Raw genomic sequence first — 19,541 nt, 5'->3', positions numbered from 1 at the left:
AACTGTTCAGAATGAGAGTCAAATGGCTTGGTAGAGGGTTGGCTGCTCTCCTTTTTTCTCTTTCTTTTTCTTTTCTTTTCTTAATAGTTGTTAACCAGTAATTAGACACCTTCAACCCTAGAGGTAGAAGGGAAGGAAAAAGATAGCAAGTCCTTTGACTAAGCTTGGATAAAATGAGTATCTGGAATATCTAACTGGAATATTCTGGAATGTTAAAGATAAAATTCTATGGGAAGTATATGTTAGTGAAGAAAAATTCAGATAATTGAAAATAGTTAATTATTTCATTTAGATTTACTGTCAGTTACCTTTAATTCTAACAGCATCTGTCCTGGAGTTAGATAACTTGAGTTCAAATTTTGCCTTTTGTATTTACGGGGTGCGACTTTAGGCAAATTTTAATTTTTTAGAAAAAGTTTATTTATTTATTTTGAGAGAGACAGAGACAGCGTGAGTGAGGGAGGGGCAGAAAGAGACAGAGAGAGAGAGAGAGAGAGAGAGAGAGAGAGAAAGAGAGAGAATCACAAGCAGGCCCTGCACTGTTAGCACAGAGCCCAATGTGGGGCTCAAACTCAGGAACCATGATATCATGACCTGAGCCTAAACCAGGAGTCAGATGCTTAACTGACTGAGCCACCCAGGCACCCCAGGCAAATTTTAATTAAAAAAAAATTTTTTTTTGTTGATTTTGTTTCCTTATCTGTAAAACAGGATCAGTGACATTATCTAAATGCTAGAACTGTTCTGAGAACTAAATGAAGTAATACATGTAGCAATGCTCTCAGTACAGTGACTAATACTTTCAAGCATATAGTAAATACTATTCATGTATCCTTTCAGCCATCTCTCTAACATCATCCATCCATCCATCCGTCCGTCCATCTATCCATCTTCCTAATGTTTCTATCAACATAGATTGATGATTTGGTGGGGGGGGGTTGGCATAGAATATGTAGTACTTTTAAGGTATGAAATGAATTTTTTTGGCCAAGGATGGGGGAAGAGGCGATAGCCCTGTAAAATCAAGTTAGGTACAGAAACCTAGAGGCTTTGCTTTAAATCCTCTGGTTAAGTATAATCCTCTAAGTTTATTTCTGCCAATTCACTTAATAATACTTAAGTAATTGGGAAAATAATATTTATTGAGTGTTTTCTTTATGTGAAACATTATACTAGGTACTTGTGGGAATGCAGAGAAGCTAGGATTTTGTCCTTGCCCTTGAAAAATTTGTAATCTGGTTGGGATTAGTCTTAAGAAATACAATGATATTACACTCTTTAAAAACATTATGTAAGATAGTATGCATTAAGTGTTGAATGAGTGACATAAAAAATGAATTTTCAGAGCACTTATTAGAAGTGATTAGAAGTGTGGATCTTAGTTCCTGGGAATAGTCTCCTGTGGTTTCCTAGTAATAAGAAAGGTGGGTGAGGGAAGTAGGGGGAGGCAGGCAGAGCAAAGATAAGGAGGCAGCAATAAGTGAAGTCTAAGTGTATCAGTATAGTCAGAATAGAAGGTTACAGTGTAGAATAGTAGAAGATAAATTTAGAAAAATTGGTTGGATCTGGATGGAGGGCCTTGAATGCCAGAGTCAAGAGGTTAGACTTTTTTTTTCTGTCATCAGGGGAAAGCCACTGATGTTTCTTGATCAAAAGAGTGGCTTGATAAAGGGAGTGACAGTAAGATTGATTTAGTGAGGCAGGAGGATGAAATTAGGGAAACCAGTTTAGAGCCTGCTGCAAGAGTCTAGGTATGAGGTGTAATAAAGCCCAATACTCAGGTGATTATGAGCATGTTAAGAAGGTGTGAGCAGAAGAAACTTTATTAAGGAATACTTGGTGGCGTTTAATGACAGGCTGGCACTGAGGAACAAGAATAAAAGAGGAGACAGATGCAGTGTCATGTTTTGAATTGGATGATTCCGAGAATGATGCTTTTCTGGGTGTGAGTGAATGAGGGAGAGTGTTGAGGAAAATAATGATGAAACTAATTTTAAGTTTGTTGAATATGACATAGCAGAGTACATCTTGGTATAAATGTCTAGCAGTCATTTGAGGACTGTTGTATTTCAGGATGATGAGAGAGTGCTCAGTGTTGGGTATATAAATATAAAAATTATATGATTTAAATATTAGGGAATGGGATGTTTGACAAAAAGAGCATAGAGAAAGAATAATGTTTAAGTTGGCAGCATTAACATACGAGTGGTATTTTCTGTGATTATGTATTCACCTTAAGTTTGAAAAATAAGCTCTTTGCTCATCTCTCCCTCTCTGATTTTCCCTTTCTCTTTCTTTCCAATTTTAGATGATATGTAGACAATGCTGATTGTCTACAATGTGTGTGCACTGTGTGGGGCATTGACAATCCAGTAAAGAACAAGACAGACATGATCCCTAGTCTCGTGGAATATACAGAATAGGCTTTTTTTTTTTTAAATAAAACAAAATCTTTTAATATTTTTTATTTTTCTTCCTTTAATATTTTCTATTTTCTTCCTATAAGCTTATGATAATATCTTTGCAAGCATTTATCTCCTTGGGACTAGAAGACATTCTATGACAACAGGTTTTTTTTTTTTTTCTTCCTCTTGTTGATCCTTTTTTTATTATTACTATATTGCAAGGAATATTCTGCAGGAGCATATTTTAGGAATGTATTAAGTCCTCATCACTGAAGTTCAAAAAACACTGATGGCATCCCCTCTGTGCCCGGAGGTTTTTATTTTGTTAAGCTTGTAAGTAGGGTTTCTTTGGCCAGGGTGGGGCGGGGGAAGCTTTATTATGTGACTTGAAAGTTGGCAAGGTCAAGGAAAAAGATCTTTTCCAAAACAGTCTTATTTCTCAAACTCAGACTTCTTTTAATGATGTGAAATTTATCTGAAATCACAATAAAACTTGCAACTAGAGATTGGACTTTCGCTTTCCTTTTTTTCTCCTATCCTCATTCCGCTTCTGATTTAGCTACACAGTCAATCCAGTGCCTTTATCTCACCCTTTCTCCATGCTTCCATTCTAAATTTTTTTAATGTTTATTTATTTATTTATTTATTTATTAAAATTTTTTTTAATGTTTTATTTATTTTTGGGAGAGAGAGAGCACAGGAGGGACAGAGATAGAGACGGAGACACAGAATCCGAAGCAGGCTCCAGGCTCTGAACTGTCAGCACAGAGCCTGACACAGGGCTCGAACTCCCGAGCTGTGAGATCATGACCTGAGCCAAAGTCAGACGCTCAACATGACCTGAGCCAAAGTCAGACGCTCAACGCTCATGCTTCCATTCTAAAAAGGGGTAGTGGTGGAATAAGAACGCAGTGTAAGATGGGCTGGTCATTTCAGATTTATAAAGGATGAAATGTCTAAGTTCATATGTGAAGATTCAAGCTCAGGGAATCTAACGTTGTGATGGATTCTGATTCATGCCACTTGCACTCTAGTGCGGTGCTTCTCCCTCTCCCTCAACTGACCCATTTTTGTATATGTGTTGGAGGATTAAAAATGATATTTAGAACACAAGTATCAAGTAAAAATGGAATATGAGGCAATGGCTGGTGGGCGTGTTATATATCTCTGATAAAAAAGGAGGGCATTATGGGGTGCCTCGGTGGCTCAGTTGGTTAAACATCTGACTTCGGCTCAGGTCATGATTTCATGATTCATGGGTTCAAGCCCCGCTTTGGGCTCTGTGCTGACAGCTCAGAGCCAGGAGCCTGCTACTGATTCTGTGTCTCCCTCTCTCTCTCCCCCTCCCTGCTCTCTCTCTCTCTCTCTCTCTCAAGGGTAAATAAACATTAAAAAAAAAAAAAGGAGGGCATTATCGATGAAAGAAGAAAGCCCCTATGTGTGGAGTGTTTTCAGAATGGGATAGTTCTTTCCATAGTGGAAGGAATGATGTAAATCTGAATGTTTTAACTTTTGAGTTAGATATAAAATCACTTTACAAAAAGAGCGTTTAAAAAATTTTTTTTTAATGTTTACTTATTTTTGAAAGAGAGACAGAGAGAGAGAGAAAGAGAGAGAGAGACAGAGCATGAGAAGGGGAGGGGCAGAGAGAGAGGGAGACACAGAACCCAAAACAGGCTCCAAGCCCTCAGGACAGAGCCCAATGTGGGGCTCGAACCCACAAACTGCAAGATCATGACCTGAGCCAAAGTCAGATGCTCAACCAACTGAGCCACCCAGGTGCCTCCCCAAAAGAGCTTTTAAACAGCAGTTCGTTTGCAGCAACATCTGTATTTATATCTTAGGAATCTTCAGGATATGGGAGAAACAGGTCAAATTTTCAGTGCTTTAATACTAACCCAGTTGTGGGTTATACTGAAATTACTTTCATAATGGACCAATCTGGCCACCAAATTTGGACAAGAATTTCAGATGCTGAGCGCTTCAGTAATAATTGTGAACCTGTACCCTATGCTTGGTTATTTTTCTAAACTTGGATAGAGATTACTAAATCAGTTTTGTTAGGTGAATTTTCAACCTTGAAAAGACACGCCGCTTCAGAAGACAAAAATGAATCATAACTTTTTTTTTTTTAAAGGAGAAATGAAGACAAAAGCTTTTGAGGTTCGATCCTACCTGTCTTTTTCAACCTTCAGAAAGGTTTCTAGTCTGGAAAGAAATCTCTTAAAGCATGGTTTTTATAATGGACGTGCTGCTGACATACACTTAACATTATTGGCCCAAATGGCAGCAATATAATTTGTAGGCCTTGTATTCTGTCTGGAAAGTTGTAGTGCTCTCATTGGTATTTGTATTCGGTTTTTGTGAACTGGTCTTTCGTGTTGTTTTTTATTTTAATTTAATGTGAGACTAATAAATCTTATTGTTAAATAACAAAGATTGCATCATAGCTGTCAGTATTAAAATGCACTCCTTTTTGGGGGAAGCCAGATAGATGTGTTTACTCTGTAGAGAGATTTAGATTTGATTTTTTGTTTTCTTCATGGTAATTATGTTTGCACTTTGCTGATCACTAGTTGTGCATTATTACAATGGAAGGTGACAATTTGATTGTCTTCAATTGGAGAAACAAGTAATTTTATATTCACTAAGCTGTCAGGTAACACTAACTCACAGTACTAAGAGCTCCTGGCAATGCAGCTTGGCACCTATATTTAACTGCTTTGATGCTTGTGTAACCTCCGCTGAATCAGAAATACTTTGCCTGCTGGAAATGGTTTTCAGGGTTGTACAATGAGGTTTTCATTAAGTAGACAAACTGAAAATGAACTGCAAAGCCACGGTTGTTTCTCTTCCCTTTCCTTCCCTTCCCTCCCCTTCCCTTCCCTTCCCTCACCCCTCTCCACCTTTCCCTCCTTCTCCCCTCCCCATTCCTCCTCCTCCTCTTATTTGATAGGAACCTGAAATTTATGCCTTATTTCATTTACATGAAAGAGACGAATTGCTGGATTGCTGCTTTATTTAGCTGAAGGAGAACCTCAAAGATGAACTTCTTTATGTAATTTTGCTCACTGTCATCATGTGTGAGCCTTCATTTTTTGAAACGATCTATATAGCATCAATTTTCATTTTTCTCTTTTTTCTGGCAATATTAAAAAAGTGAAAATAGAAGTAAGGATGGAAAAATATACAGGGACAGCCTCCTACCCTTTCTCTCTGAGAAGTTATTGTTCTGGTTTATGATTTTTGTTAATAAGTGGATAAGATATTATCCACTTGTAATTGGGCTTCCAGACTAGAGGATTGGTTTCAAGCTGACAAAGACATGTTTGGTATTCATTTTAAAAACTCTGGTTCTCATTTCATGTGAAGAGGAGATTCAAAGTAAGCATATATAAATAAACTCATTCTGCTATTATTTTAGACAGCTTTCATTCAAGCCACATAGAGGTCTTTCAGTTGAGCTATAAAGTCATTGTGCTTGATTAAAATCCTCTAACTTAGTGTGTATTTATAGTAGCCATTGTTTGGTTTTGTTCGTATTGTTAAGTGACTGATTGTATTTATAAATTCTGGGCCTGGCTTTCCAAAGCAAAGATCCCAACAAGTTTCTGGTACATAAACTGTGAGAAAAATTCAATATTACTATAAACAAAAGTACAGATAGAGGTTACATGAAGTCAAGTTGTTTTGATCTCTTGAAGAAACTTGATACTCAGAGACACATGTAATGATTACTGGTTTTCCATAGGCAGTCAGGCAAGCAGGCTCGTCTTTAGGCTGGTTGCCTGCCTCTTCCAGCAGATACTAACCAATTAGACAGAGGTGGTTACGTGATGTAACATTATCAGGAGAAACAATTCATGAGTCAAAGCATTCCAAGACATATGAGCTCTAGTCCAAAGAACAGTCTTAAGCTATATAAAGTGACAGCAATATTGTCAGCTAAATATAAACTCTAGAAACACAAACTTTGATGACTTGAGAAGAATCTGTTCCAGGTAGTCCTTGTTTTGTAAGAACCTCAGAAGGCCTTTGGAGACAATTTTGTGCTTTGGTGTGAAAAATTAGAAGGCTTAGCTAAGTCAGAATCCATTAATTGAGGTCCCTTCTTAGACATACTTCAAGGGCCTCCAGCATATTTTGTTTGCCTCATCTCTGTTGATCTGACAGATAACACAAGTCAGTGAGTTTTCTTCTAACAGATATTGTCTGTATATGTTACCATGTTATGTTCTGAAAGAGCCACTACAAACATTAAAAGATAGGTTTACAACCCTCCAACTCAGCTCTGGAGGCAGTTACCTTCTTTTTCTCTGAGTTTTCTCAGTTACTTATTAACTCATTTCCAAAAGCCCCAGATGAAAGAGAGACAAAAAAACCTGGCAGAAGCCTGGAGCAGTTTGGGGGTGGAGTTGGGGAGTGGAGGTAGTGCTGGATAAAACAATACAAAGAATCAACAACCACCCTTAGGCTTTACTCAAATGAAGCAGGAAAACTTTGAAAGGGATGTCTTCATTTTAATGTCTGGAATTGGGATCCTTCCCCACCCCTCAATCCTTAACTGGGGGAATTAGAGGTACAGGAAAAAAGTTTTAAAATTTTTTTGCCCTAGGCTGGGTGGACTGGCATCCTCTGTAGGGGTTCCTGAGTATTGTGCATTTTGGCAGCTGAGCATATCTGTTACTCATGCTTCTTAAAATGAGAGGCACTGTGTTATATTTTTGGAAAATTAGTTGTTTATTTCTCAGTATCAGATCAATTGCAGCATTAAATTAACAGTGAATTATTTGACTGAAATAAGTCTACCTTGGTAGCCTGGGGCTGAGTTGCAAAAGTAAATGTGAATATTGTCCTGAATTTTTAATTTTTTCTTTAAGTAAACCAACTATTACATGTTGCTTTATGTTAAAAACAGAGCTTCTTTTGAATAAATGTGATACACTTAAAAAGTGAATGCCATTTGATAATTATCTTAGAAATAAAGAAATAAATTTTAAAAATCAGGTTAAAAATATTGTTCCAATAAATTTAGTGGCTCTTTTTGAAACTTATCTAAATCCGAAAGAATAGTTTTGAAATGGATTCTTCCCAAGCAGTAGTTAAAAAAAGTAATTTCAAGCGGCGATGCCTTATGAGAAAGTTGTTTTAAAATAATCCTAACCTTTAAACATATACAAATAACTGTTTCTTTAAACATCAGATTGGGCTGGTTTAAAATTCTAGAACATTTGATTTTCTGAGACAGAGGGATTAATGTATACATATGCACATCCTTACCATTTTATAAAGTCTTGGACCAGAGAATCTTAATTTCTTGTCAAAGAACACAAAGTAAATGTACTGTCTGAATAAGTTTGTAATGGCCTAAACATTCAGCTTTCATACTGGGGTTTTGGAGCAAAATAATTATCATCTTTCTAGAGATACTCCTACTGACTTCCTAGAAAACATTATCAATTGCTAGAGACTTATTTCCAACAATCTCATTCCCAAAAGTCCTAAGCCCTGAAGTTCTTCACGATGTCCTGGCATCCTGGGAATTCACTTGATCTTCTGGGCAGAGACATTTCAAACTCGGGGAACACATGATGGGAATTTAGTTTCATGTGTCCCAAAGATATGTAATTCTCTTTGGAGGTTTTACTTGATAATAGCTATGCCCCAGAAAACCATCTTGTTTAACCAATGTGATAAGTTGACAATGTAGTTTTTCTCTCTGATTATAATGTACTCTGTGTAGTCAATACACTAGTACCATGTGAGTGTAATTTCCTCTTTTATTTTATCTCCAATGCACTGTATTATAAATAAACAGTTAAAAAAAACACCAAACAAATCTGTTGCATCTCCTTTTAAGATTGTACCACTGTAGACACTTGTTCTAGTAAAGTAGAATTGGGCGCATTTGATTGCATTTAAATTTTTCATGCTTCAGCAGTTTGGCTGGGAGCACAGTAAAGAAAAATCCCATGAGCGAGGATAGTTTAGAATAATAGAACTTGATTTTGTGTATTATAGCGGCAACATTTGCGCTGCTTTAGTTAGGGTTGTGTCAGCACTTCCATTATAAACCCCTGTTTTCAGGGGGTATAACTAGGGAGATTTTTTTTAATACAAATTAAAAAAACAATTCATTTGAATGATTTTTAAGTTATAATAGTGCAAAAATAAAACAAAGTAAAGTCATATATAAATTGACCATCTCACAAGGATTTTGATTCTTTTGCTTATTAGTTTTATATGACAGCAGCTAAAGTAAGATGCTGTTCTAATATGCTGGGGGTGAAAGTTTTGGTAATGAAAAATTACTATGTGAGCATTAAAAATAAAAGTAAACATCCCACGTGACACTTTAAAACATTAAAACAAGTGTATATTTGATTTATGAGTTTCTAAAGGAGAGTAACCATGGTGCAATGGTTATGGTAAAGGCATTACCAAAAGTCAAGTATCTTCACAGCTTCCAGAATAGTTCAGTTGGTCTAGTAAAGTGTTTTAAAAGGGAAAGCCAAAGTAAAGAAATGAATGAGGATTTAATCAGGAAGTTGAAGCATTCTTTAATAAAGTAATTGTGCAAAAAGGAATCGGTAAATTGAATCTAATAATCAGTAAATTTAAGACTTGTTTAATAAACTGTGTTTTAAAAAGAATTTGTACACATTTTCCTTTTAAAAATACAACAAAGCTACCAAACTACAACAAGAACAACAATGAAAGAAGCCCACCAATTTTATCAAAAGGAAATGGCCTGCAGGGGGACAATACCACAAAAAATCACTGTTTTCTCTGCGAACAACATGCTGAGAGCTACAGTAAACTCAAGCACTTAAATAAAATATGATATGGTAAAGTATTCTTCTTGGAACACAAATGTTAATTCCTTTGCTAAAGGGAAGGGTTTCAAAGTTGAGTATGCCCTCCTTGGTTGTTAACAATAATCATTATTGTCCCACCTTCCCCCTCTCCTTGTCCCCTAATGATGGTGTGAACTGAGGATGAACAGTCAAATTTAATTTTGCTTTATTTTGGCAGCCTGCCTTTTATTTGCAACCTTGATAGACATTTGTATTTGGAGGTGCAAAATAAAAGACAAATTGTGTGATGTTATAAATAGGTAGCTTTCCTGAATGGTCACTGGAGGAATCACCAGAAGACTGTTGATGAAGTAGAGGTGAAGCCTTTCCTCACTAATTGTATTCAGCGTGTAATTTCTAAACTTCCCTCTGAATTTTGATTTTCAATTAACACTCCCCATTTGAAGATAATTTTCTATTTAATGTAATTGCAGGAAATAATTTATTGGCTGATTAAGACTGAGGGCCCAGCCTTCCTTAAGAAAACACTCTAACAAACCAGCCTTTAAACTCAACTCAGCTTTGGACAGATTTAGTCTATTTTTACAGCTGCACGGTTGTGTTTAATTAGGATTGTGCACTATTGTTCATTGGTGCAGTTTATACTTGAAATTATTCTTAAGAGACTTTTCATTTTGGGTTTTGTGTCATGATTAATTTATACTAAAGCAACAATCACAGATATTGCTATTGGAAGGAGCCAAGTCACTTTATAATAAGAGGATGTTTGTTGGGGAGCTAAAGTCACTCTGAGTTTTGCCTTATGACTTCCAATTGTATGTAACTGTTTTTAAAAGCAGCAGTAAATTCATTCTTTTGTTTTCCATGTGAATGATTACATTATTGGCACTATCATTATCTGGACTATGAAAACACTCTTGTTGTTCATGGTAAACTCTGGATAAACTTGCAGACCAGTTATAATTTGCCTGGTGTTACTGTAGGATTTTACAGTGATTCTTGTACAATAAGAAACATCCTTTGGTAACATTTTCTACACATGCATATACATTTTTCTATTTGTGAGTACTGATAGAAATAAGTCAAGAATATACTTATCTGATTCTTTGATATAGTACTCTTTAGGACATTTGATTTCTTTCCCCTCAAGGAGAATATAGACGTTCTTCTGCACTTCCTTTTCCCCATGTTATTTTCTAGTATCAAGTCTAATGGATGAAATTTTATTATTTGTAGAATGATTATTATAAGTAGGTATCAGCATTTTAATATGTTTCAAAGCACTTCAAAAGCCTGTAATACTTTTATTTAGAACTGTGCATAATTAGATTAGCTGATCTTATATTAATTTTTTTCACTGTAGGATACTAAATCTGAACCCCCTCATTAATTGTGAGAAATTTAGCATTAGCTGTTAAATCCTATGTGAAACATGGGCTGCTACATAAAAACTACTGTTTAAATTGGAATTAACTTAATTATTTTTCTTTGCACTTGATATTTCCTTCACTGCAATATTCATGAAAGCATGTGACAGATTTGTAAATTTAACTGTTAATCTCAGATTTCTAGACCCTTTAATCAGTATTTATTTGTCTGTAGAAACAGTACTAGCAAGTTAATGATTTGCTAATTTGAAAAATGCTCATGTGGTTTCCTATGTTAACTGATTTGTGCATTTTTTAAAAAATGGTATGAAATCAATTAATGTTAAAGAGCAATTAAGGTGGAGATTTTATTCCTTCGTTACACAGCAGTTTTAGAGCTAAAGATGCTATAAACCAAAAACAACATAAAGTTTTAGAAAAAATTCTCAATTGTCTCTTAAGTTATAAACTTTTGATGGTTTTGTTTCTAAACACTTTGCTAAGAAAATCATGTTGATAAAGCATAGAATGGAGACCTTGTGCAGAATGCAGTCAATGTTTACTTGTGGGTACATAGATGAATGTACAGTAATTGTTTTGCAGTTTTTTTAAGTTTATTTATTTATTTATTTATTTATTTATTTATTTATTGAGAGAAACAGAGAGAGAGAGAGAGAGAGAGAGAGAGAGAAGCAAGCAGGAGAGGGGCAGAGAGAGAGGGAAAGAGAGAATCCCTAGCAGGCCAACATAGGGCTTGATCTCATGAACCTGAGATCATGACCTGAGCCAAAATCAAGAGTCAGATGCTTAACTGATTAAGCCACCCGGACACTCTTGTTTCTGCAGTTAAAAAAAAATATGATGTATAGTAGGCATTTTACAATTTTCACAGTAAATGTTTCGAATTTTGTATGTACTTTCTAATATAAAATAGAGGCATAGGTATTTCATATACTCTATTCAAATGTTATAAAATTGTCCTAAGACTAATGTATCAGCCATTCAATCAATATGCCACTTAAAAGTTAAGTTAGGGGCGCCTGGGTGGCGCAGTCGGTTAAGCGTCCGACTTCAGCCAGGTCACGATCTCGCGGTCCGGGAGTTCGAGCCCCGCGTCAGGCTCTGGGCTGATGGCTCAGAGCCTGGAGCCTGTTTCTGATTCTGTGTCTCCCTCTCTCTCTGCCCCTCCCCCGTTCATGCTCTGTCTCTCTCTGTCCCAAAAATAAATAAACGTTGAAAAAAAATTAAAAAAAAAAAAAAGTTAAGTTAAAGTAGTTGACACATTTGGAAGATCTTTAGAAAAGGATCAGATTGACACTAAACAATGTTAGGACTAGCACTCATAGGTGTAGTTTACAAGGTATAAACTAAAGTCAGGACCAAATTTGCTTAGGACTTTCAACATGTATTGTGAATTCTCCTGATGATGTTTTCCCACATAGACTTCTTTTGTTCTTACATAAAGCATAAGAGAAATTTGGATATTTGTACTTTGAAATTATTCTTCAAACTGGCTTATTTGCCAGTTTATTCACTTATTTATTCCCCCCTTCCCCCCATTGTTAGCCATCAACTGAATTACTCTTAAGAAGCTAATAATCTAGTTGGGAGAATTGGGAGGAAAAATACACATATGCATATACTATACATTATGAAAAACTATTCCATGGAAATTTCATTTGTGGATGGAAAAGGGAGAAGATGTGTAGCAATTACTAGGAAGAGGTTTTCTGGGTTAAAAGCAGAGAGGGAGAGTGGTACAGATGAGCTGAATTTTTATCAGTGGTTTAAAGTAGCTCATAAACAACTTGAAGTTAGAGACCCTACTTTTTTTCCTGAATTAGTCAAATGTAAGGGATGGTTTGTTCTTTTGTCATTGACAGACTTTTTGAACCCATGCTCTTTCTCTCTCTCCTGCAGAAGAATGTCTTCCAAGCAAGCCACCTCTCCATTTGCCTGTGCAGCTGATGGAGAGGAAGCCATGACCCAAGATTTGACCTCAAGGGAAAAGGAAGAGGGCGGTGATCAACATGTGGCCTCCCATCTGCCTCTGCACCCCATAATGCACAACAAACCTCACTCTGAGGAGCTACCAACACTTGTCAATACCATTCAACAAGATGCTGACTGGGACACTGTTCTGTCGTCTCAGCAAAGAATGGTGAGCTTTTAAAATCTGGCCACTGTCACTAAGCGTGTCCTTTAGTATGGCCTCATCACAAATACATGTTTTAGAGAAAGCTCAAAATACATATCATAGAATTATTTGTGTTCAGATCATGAAACAAACACCATGTATATTATTCATATTACTAATATGCTAGTAACTGGGAAAAATTGGAAAATGGTTTCTGATTTAGTTTTTTATACATTCTTAGGTCAACTTGCCAAAAGATATTTAATTTAATTTGGGGGAGGTTTGGTTATCTTATTTTCTGAATCTCTCTCTTTTTTTTAAAGTTTATTTATTTATTTTGAGAGAGAGAGAGAGAGAAAGGGAGCAGGGGAGGGTGGGCAGAGAGAGAGGGGGAGAGAGAATCCCAAGCAGGCTCCGCACTGTCAGCGCAGAGCCAAATGTGGGGCTTGAACCCATGAACCCATGAGATCATGACCCAAGCCAAAATCAGGAATCAGACGCTCAACTGACTGAGCCACCCAGGCGCCTCTCTGAATTTCTTAATAAGGTGGTAAACTTGATAATAACACAAAATAGGTACGATCAAATAAAGCGTGGCTGTGTATTAACATTGAAATATTGTATTAAGCAAACATGTCTATGTGAATGAGGTCATATGGTGAATACATCTTCAGTGGAGGAAATGCAGGTATTTATCATTTTTAATGGTCATTTTTGATTTATGATAAAGCTTTTCTCACTTTGTGCCTATACATTAATTTCAAAAGGACGTGCAAAGCTCCTGAGTATCATTTTCAATCAGACTTCAGGAGTTTGCCCTGAAGGTAGAAACATCAGATCCATGGAGTGTCTTAGCCAGCTTTCCCATGCTAAATTCTGTCTCTAGCCATCAAAACAGAGGCCACGGTAAGTGGCATTGTCTCGTTTAAAGCAAAAATGTCCAATTTTTTAGCATCTACAACTGACCAAAACCTTAACATATTTTATTAGAGTAGGAATTGAAAACCTGTTTTACATTTCTTAACTCTTGGTTAATGTTAATGAAAGATATCTTAAGTGGCCTGTCATGAAAAGTTTTATTCTTTAGTAAAAAAATAAGGTAATATTTAAAAACGCCTTTACAACTGATAACCTGTTTAAATTCTTGCTCTGTGCTTAATTCTTAATGTCAAAGACTTGATTCCGTAAATTATGGAGGCAGACATTTTTCTTTCTCAGGTGATTTTGCAGGTACAACTAGTGCTCTGTAACAGTAGGTGAAAAGTAGGAGATTGGGAGAAAAATAAGACTTTTCTAGACTGTGAACTTAGGTTCACAGGGGATTATCATTACGCAATTAATAGATACACTGGAAGATTTATTTTCCTTACATGGGGGAAAGAGAAAGTATAATAAGGCAAGACTAAAAGTTTTTCTGATTGAACTTAATCATTTTTGTACTTCCAAGATAGCAAGGGTGAAATAGCTAGTCACTGCCACTGGCTTTTTGAGAAGATAGTAGGGCCATGTTTTATTTTTATGTCATCAAATATTTATGGAGCACCTTTTCTGGGTTCAGTATTGTACTCGGTGCTGGCTGTATTGTGGTGGAAAAAAACATGAATGATTATGCTTTCATGGAACTAATATCTAGGAGAGGGGACAGAAGTTAAATAAACACACATACATAAGTATATAATTAAAATTGTGACATGTGTTAGGAAGAAAAAGAGCAGAATGCTATGTGAGAACATAATGGGATAAACCTAATTTAGAATAGATGGATAGGGATGCCCTCTCTGACTTAAGGACGATAGGAATAGCCAGACAAAGTTTAGAAGAAAGAGTAAAAATAGCAGAGGGAACAGCATGGAGGAAATATTTGAGGGGAGAAAAATATAGCTGAGTATCAGGAAATGAAAGATAGTCTTAGTGGCTGGAGTGTAATGAATGAGGTTACAGGGTAGCATCAGATATGGTTGGAGAGACTGGTAGAGGCTATATCCAACAAGACCATATAGATTATGTGATGGAAATGAGGTTTGCATCTAAGTGCAATGGAGAATCATTGAAAGGTTTTAGAACATTGCAGATAGATCACTCTGTCTGTAGTATGAATGGATGGGAAGGAGAGAGAGTGAAAGGAGTAAGACCTGTTGGGAGCCTACTTAAGAAGTCCAGTTAAGAGATGGTAGTGGTTTGGGCAAATGGGATAGAGAGAAAGGATGGACTCAAGATCTATTTTACCACTTATGCCAAATATAGTCATGGACAAATAAAAGTAATGAAGCTGAAAAATATAGGTTGAGGCAGAAATAATACCCTTTAAATTTTACTTCTTTAGAGAACTGTAAAATTTTGTTTGTATCTTGGCAAGTGCCAAATTGCTTCAGTGAGTTATTTGCAAAGTTTTATGATCTAAACTTTTATCAGAAAATAGATATTAATAATTTGCTTACCAAATTTATATTAAGAGGGATTTATGGTCGTATAAAATAGTTTAAATTCGCAAATATGTTATATATTAGTATAAAAGAAATCATATTTGCTGGAAATGTTTTCAAACTTTCACTCTCTTTTGATATCAAGCACTGCTTTCCACTGGAGCCTTTGTGTATTCTGAATGTCTGGAAGCCAAAATATTTTGTTTTAACTCCCACTCTATAGTATTTCCCAGCTGTGTACTTATATGGTATAATAAAAGGATTTAACAAATGGGAAATAGCAGCTGCATTTGGAAATTCCCTTTGTGCTCCCTTTTCATTCGATAGATTCAATAATGTGTAACAACTGTAGCATCAGACCTGTAATGACTTACACTGAAAGTATCATATCACCAACCAGTTTTTCTTTATGGGGAAGAAAAACAATAGAAAGGATTTTAGGTTTCTGGGCAGTCCTGAAAACCTACATATAGAGTGTGTGCATATGTGTGTGTGTGTGTGCGCGCGCGCACATGCATACATGTATATGTGCACGCATGCATGCGTGTGTATGTGTTGGCGTGGGGAGACGACTAAAGTAAAATTTAATAAACATTTTACCTCATTCCACTTTCAAATAATTAGGAATCTAAAAGTATTGTCATGATGTTAAGTGAAACTTGGTTGTTCTCTTATACTTGTTACCCACTGTAATTGAACCCCATAAAATAGGTGTGGAGAAATAAAATTTTAAAGTAAAAAACAGTAACACAAATTCTATTAGCACCTATTCAGTTTCCAGTTATTAATTTTTTTGATGGCCTTCACTCATGAACAGTTAGAAACAGTCACTAAAAATTTCTTACCTCCTGGGTTCAGGAAGGGTTTAACTTTGAAATATTAAGACCACAGAAGAGCTTTACTGTAAAGAGGGGGTAAAGACAAAGCAGAGAAGTTCTGCTAATCCCCACTTCCTGATTAGAAAAAAAAATCTTGAAATGTTGAAATTCTGATTATTCTGACGTGGCGTTCCAACAAAATATGAGACCCCACAGTTTCAAACAAGGAAGATAATTCATTGTGGCATAAGCAAAGGAGAATAGAAATTTTAGAGTTTGACATTCAAAGACCAATTTGAGATTAAAAAGTTTTAGGCTCTGATTTTAATTATAATAGCTTATGCTATAGACACCAAAATTCTTGATTTTAAGTTTCGTGTAAATTGATAAATTCCATTTGAAGGCTGAAAAGCTAGTGTAAATAAAAATTTACTGTCTTTTTTCACTATATACAGCCACTACTATTTTCATTATGGTATGGGTGTGCCAGTACTTTTTTTTTCCCAGAGGAATATTGACACTGTCTCCTGATAGGTGTTTTTGTTCCCATAAGGACTGATTCATTAGACAGTAATAAATTCACATCATTTCTTCATGGAAAAAATGTGTAGTGTATCATTCTATTCAATGTTAACAAGGATGAAGGAACATTTTATAGTTATATTTAGTGACTGGAAGAATGATACTGTGTGTAACTATTGTCTCCTAAAGATTACTTGAATATATAGCACCTACTAAGTTCCAGGCACAGGGACTTTCTTATGAATAAATCAGGAAAGAGCCCTGCTATCCTGGAACTTCTAGTAGTATTACAGACAATAAAGAAGTTTCACAGAGTGAGCCAATGTCAGACAATGATAAGTGGAATAAAGAAAATTAAATAAGAAAATGTGATCAAGAATGACTAAACAGTCCAGAAGTTCTGTTTGAAGGTGTGACTTTTGAGTTGAGATCTGAATGAGAAGGAACAAACTATGCAGCAATTTGGGGGAAGACACCCAGCTAGAATATACAGAAAGTGCAGCAGCCTTTTTCATTGGTGTATTTAACAACAGAAAACAATAGAGTGACTGGAATGGAGTGGGTGTGAGAGAGAATGGTATGAGATGAAATCAAAGAGGAAGTCAGATGCTACAGACTTTTGGGGTATCACAGGCTACAGTGAGGTGTTTGGGCTTTACTTCAAGTGCAACAGGAAGCCATTGGAAGATTTTAAGCAAGAGTCTAACATGATTTGATTTATGTTTTAAAAATCATATTGGCTGCTGTGCAGCATACAGATTGTGGGAGATAATACCAGAAACAAGGACACCTAGTAGGAAAATTATGGCAATAGTGCCCATGAGAATTTGAGGGTAAATGGAAGAGTGAACAATTAGAGAGGTTATTCTTCAAGTTCCCCTAGATTCTGAAGAGGACAGGATTCACACAGAAGTTGAGGAGAGTATTTTAAGCCTTGTGGCCATGACGTTAGTCAAGCGAGCAGAAATTTAGTTAAGAATGAACAGGAAATGAAATTGTGAAGATCAAGGAAGAGGGCCAAGGGTAGGCTTGTTCCTGGACAGAAAATGGTCCCATGTGAGGACAGAAGCTTTTTACTTAAGAGGGAATTGGTTGCAGGTGACTTCTGGGGCAGGCCATGAGGATGTGGGCAGAGTACCAACAGTATCTCTTACAAGATCCAAAAAGTGACAACAAGATTGTTGTGCTCTTGCTTGCATGCTTATATTGATATGTAATGTAAGTCAAAATGGGATTATATGCATCTGCCTTTCAATTTCTGGTGTAATTAAGTAAAAATAACCATGCTGTACCTTCAGCCCCAGAATATCAGAGCTTCGTATTTTAGAGATCTACTTAAATTCCCCTGAGTGAGTTTTATCTTTTAGAAAAGTTTTAAAAATATTTTTTCAGTGTAAATAAAAGATGCCAATGATGGCCTTTGCTGTAATTGAAAGAAAATAGTCATAGGCATGTTGGGATATTTAATAAATACTAGGAACAATACTGTCTTGCTCGCAAACAATTTCTCTTTTCTGCCTTTCTTGCTTTTAGTCCAAAGAAGTTGCTAATCAACTCTGGAGTGTTCTATGCAGTTCATTTTGAGTCATAAATATTCTGGTGTGAACTTTGTACTGTGACTGGGATTGGAGCTGTTGTCATACATGATAACATAGTCCAGGAATTTTGAGTGAGGATTTAATCCTTTTCCACCATTATTTATGTTGTGATAGGATTTTAGAAGATTTCTAATTTTTTAAGCTTTTAAAAGATTTTAAAAACTTGAGGTGTTGCCAGTTTTTGGTAAGATTTAGTCATTTAAGATAGTAAATAACACCCAAATGAAATGTATTTTCTCACTTTTCTTGAGACTGTACTTTAGAAAGTATAGTGAAACCCACTAGTTTGCCTGGTCCCATTTTGTAATCTTAACACCTAAGACAAGATTTATGTGCATCTTTTTGTACCTGCTTGGTCTGTGAATCACAGGAAAAGAACCCATGAACTGACAAGGTTTAGACTTCCTGGAAAATTTAGTTACTACTCCTCTCATTTTAAGATTTTGGAAATTCATTCAATTTAAGTAAATTTCAAACCTAGACTTCTGGTAACAAGCGAAAAACTGTCTGCCCTTGTCTCCTGAGTTATGAAACAACGTTCTCCAGGAAGCTCTGTGGTAGATTTCCCATTTTCTGTAAATTTGAAACTGTATTAGTACATAGTACTGTCTCTTTTTAAACCTATTTCAGAAATTTAATGACAGAAATGTACTTACAATTTGAACCAAAAAGTAAAACTATATTTTATTGCATGGTGTGGGTAGTGAAACAGACAACTGATGTTGTCTAGTGTTAACACAATGATCATCTTTGTATTTCTACACCCTGGTTATGTGCAGTGTTTCATTCCTGCTAATAAAAAAAATGTAGATCTTTAAAAAAAGATCTTTCCCAAATCTGGGTTCTTTACATTAAACAAAATGATTACTGGTATGCTACTTGAAAATATCTTGATGTTTATGGAAACTGGAATTATTTTATTATTAACTTTAATGATATAATACATCTTTAAATACACTTTTTGGAAAAGTTTTCTTACCTAGCATATTATCAAAATCTTTATCAAAAGTAGAAACATTAACATGCTCTGGTATAGTTGGCTTTTTTCCCCCTTGGGCAAGAAGGAATCAGGTATGCATGCTGATTAACACACTCCAGTCATTAACATGTGATTATGTGGGCTGCATATTGAGCACCTGCCAAAATATAAAAATCCAGTACTTTGCTACATCTGTACAAAGACTTTTTTTCATTTCTTTTGTATTTTGACAGTTCAAGGAATATCAGGCCCTGGTATTTTTTTTTTCCTCAGTGTAATAAAATTGTGTATACAGAATGTTTTCAAGGAGACAAGATATGCCATGTTTATTTTTATTTTAATCTTTTAGGCTGTATAAGAGCCAGTGGCTGGAGTTTGCAGAGCACTGACTATAACGTGAATCTCTTAACAAACTCCGTTACTGGCATTCACTTACAGTTTACAGCATTCCTTCATGTTCATAAGGATTATCTT

At 35.8% G+C, this 19,541-nt stretch overlaps 1 protein-coding gene across 9 annotated transcripts in view; it reads left to right on the top strand.

Moving 5' to 3' along the window:
- SOX6 (SRY-box transcription factor 6) overlaps positions 1-19,541 on the top strand; it is a 373,444-nt gene that overhangs the window by 3,269 nt on the left and 350,634 nt on the right. For all 9 annotated transcript variants that reach the window (XM_047070868.1, XM_047070866.1, XM_047070864.1 and 6 more), the window contains exon 2: positions 12,511-12,751. In XM_047070868.1, coding sequence (XP_046926824.1) covers positions 12,511-12,751 — 241 coding nt within the window. The remainder of the gene's footprint in view (positions 1-12,510; positions 12,752-19,541) is intronic.

Source organism: Lynx rufus, unplaced genomic scaffold, assembly GCF_022079265.1.
Source record: "Lynx rufus isolate CCGP_SWC_20201006 ecotype Redwood Valley unplaced genomic scaffold, mLynRuf1.p SCAF_9, whole genome shotgun sequence".
NCBI classification, from domain to species: Eukaryota; Metazoa; Chordata; class Mammalia; order Carnivora; family Felidae; genus Lynx; species Lynx rufus.
The sequence above is the reverse complement of the archived record's forward strand: the minus strand, read 5'-3'. Positions and strand labels throughout refer to the sequence as shown.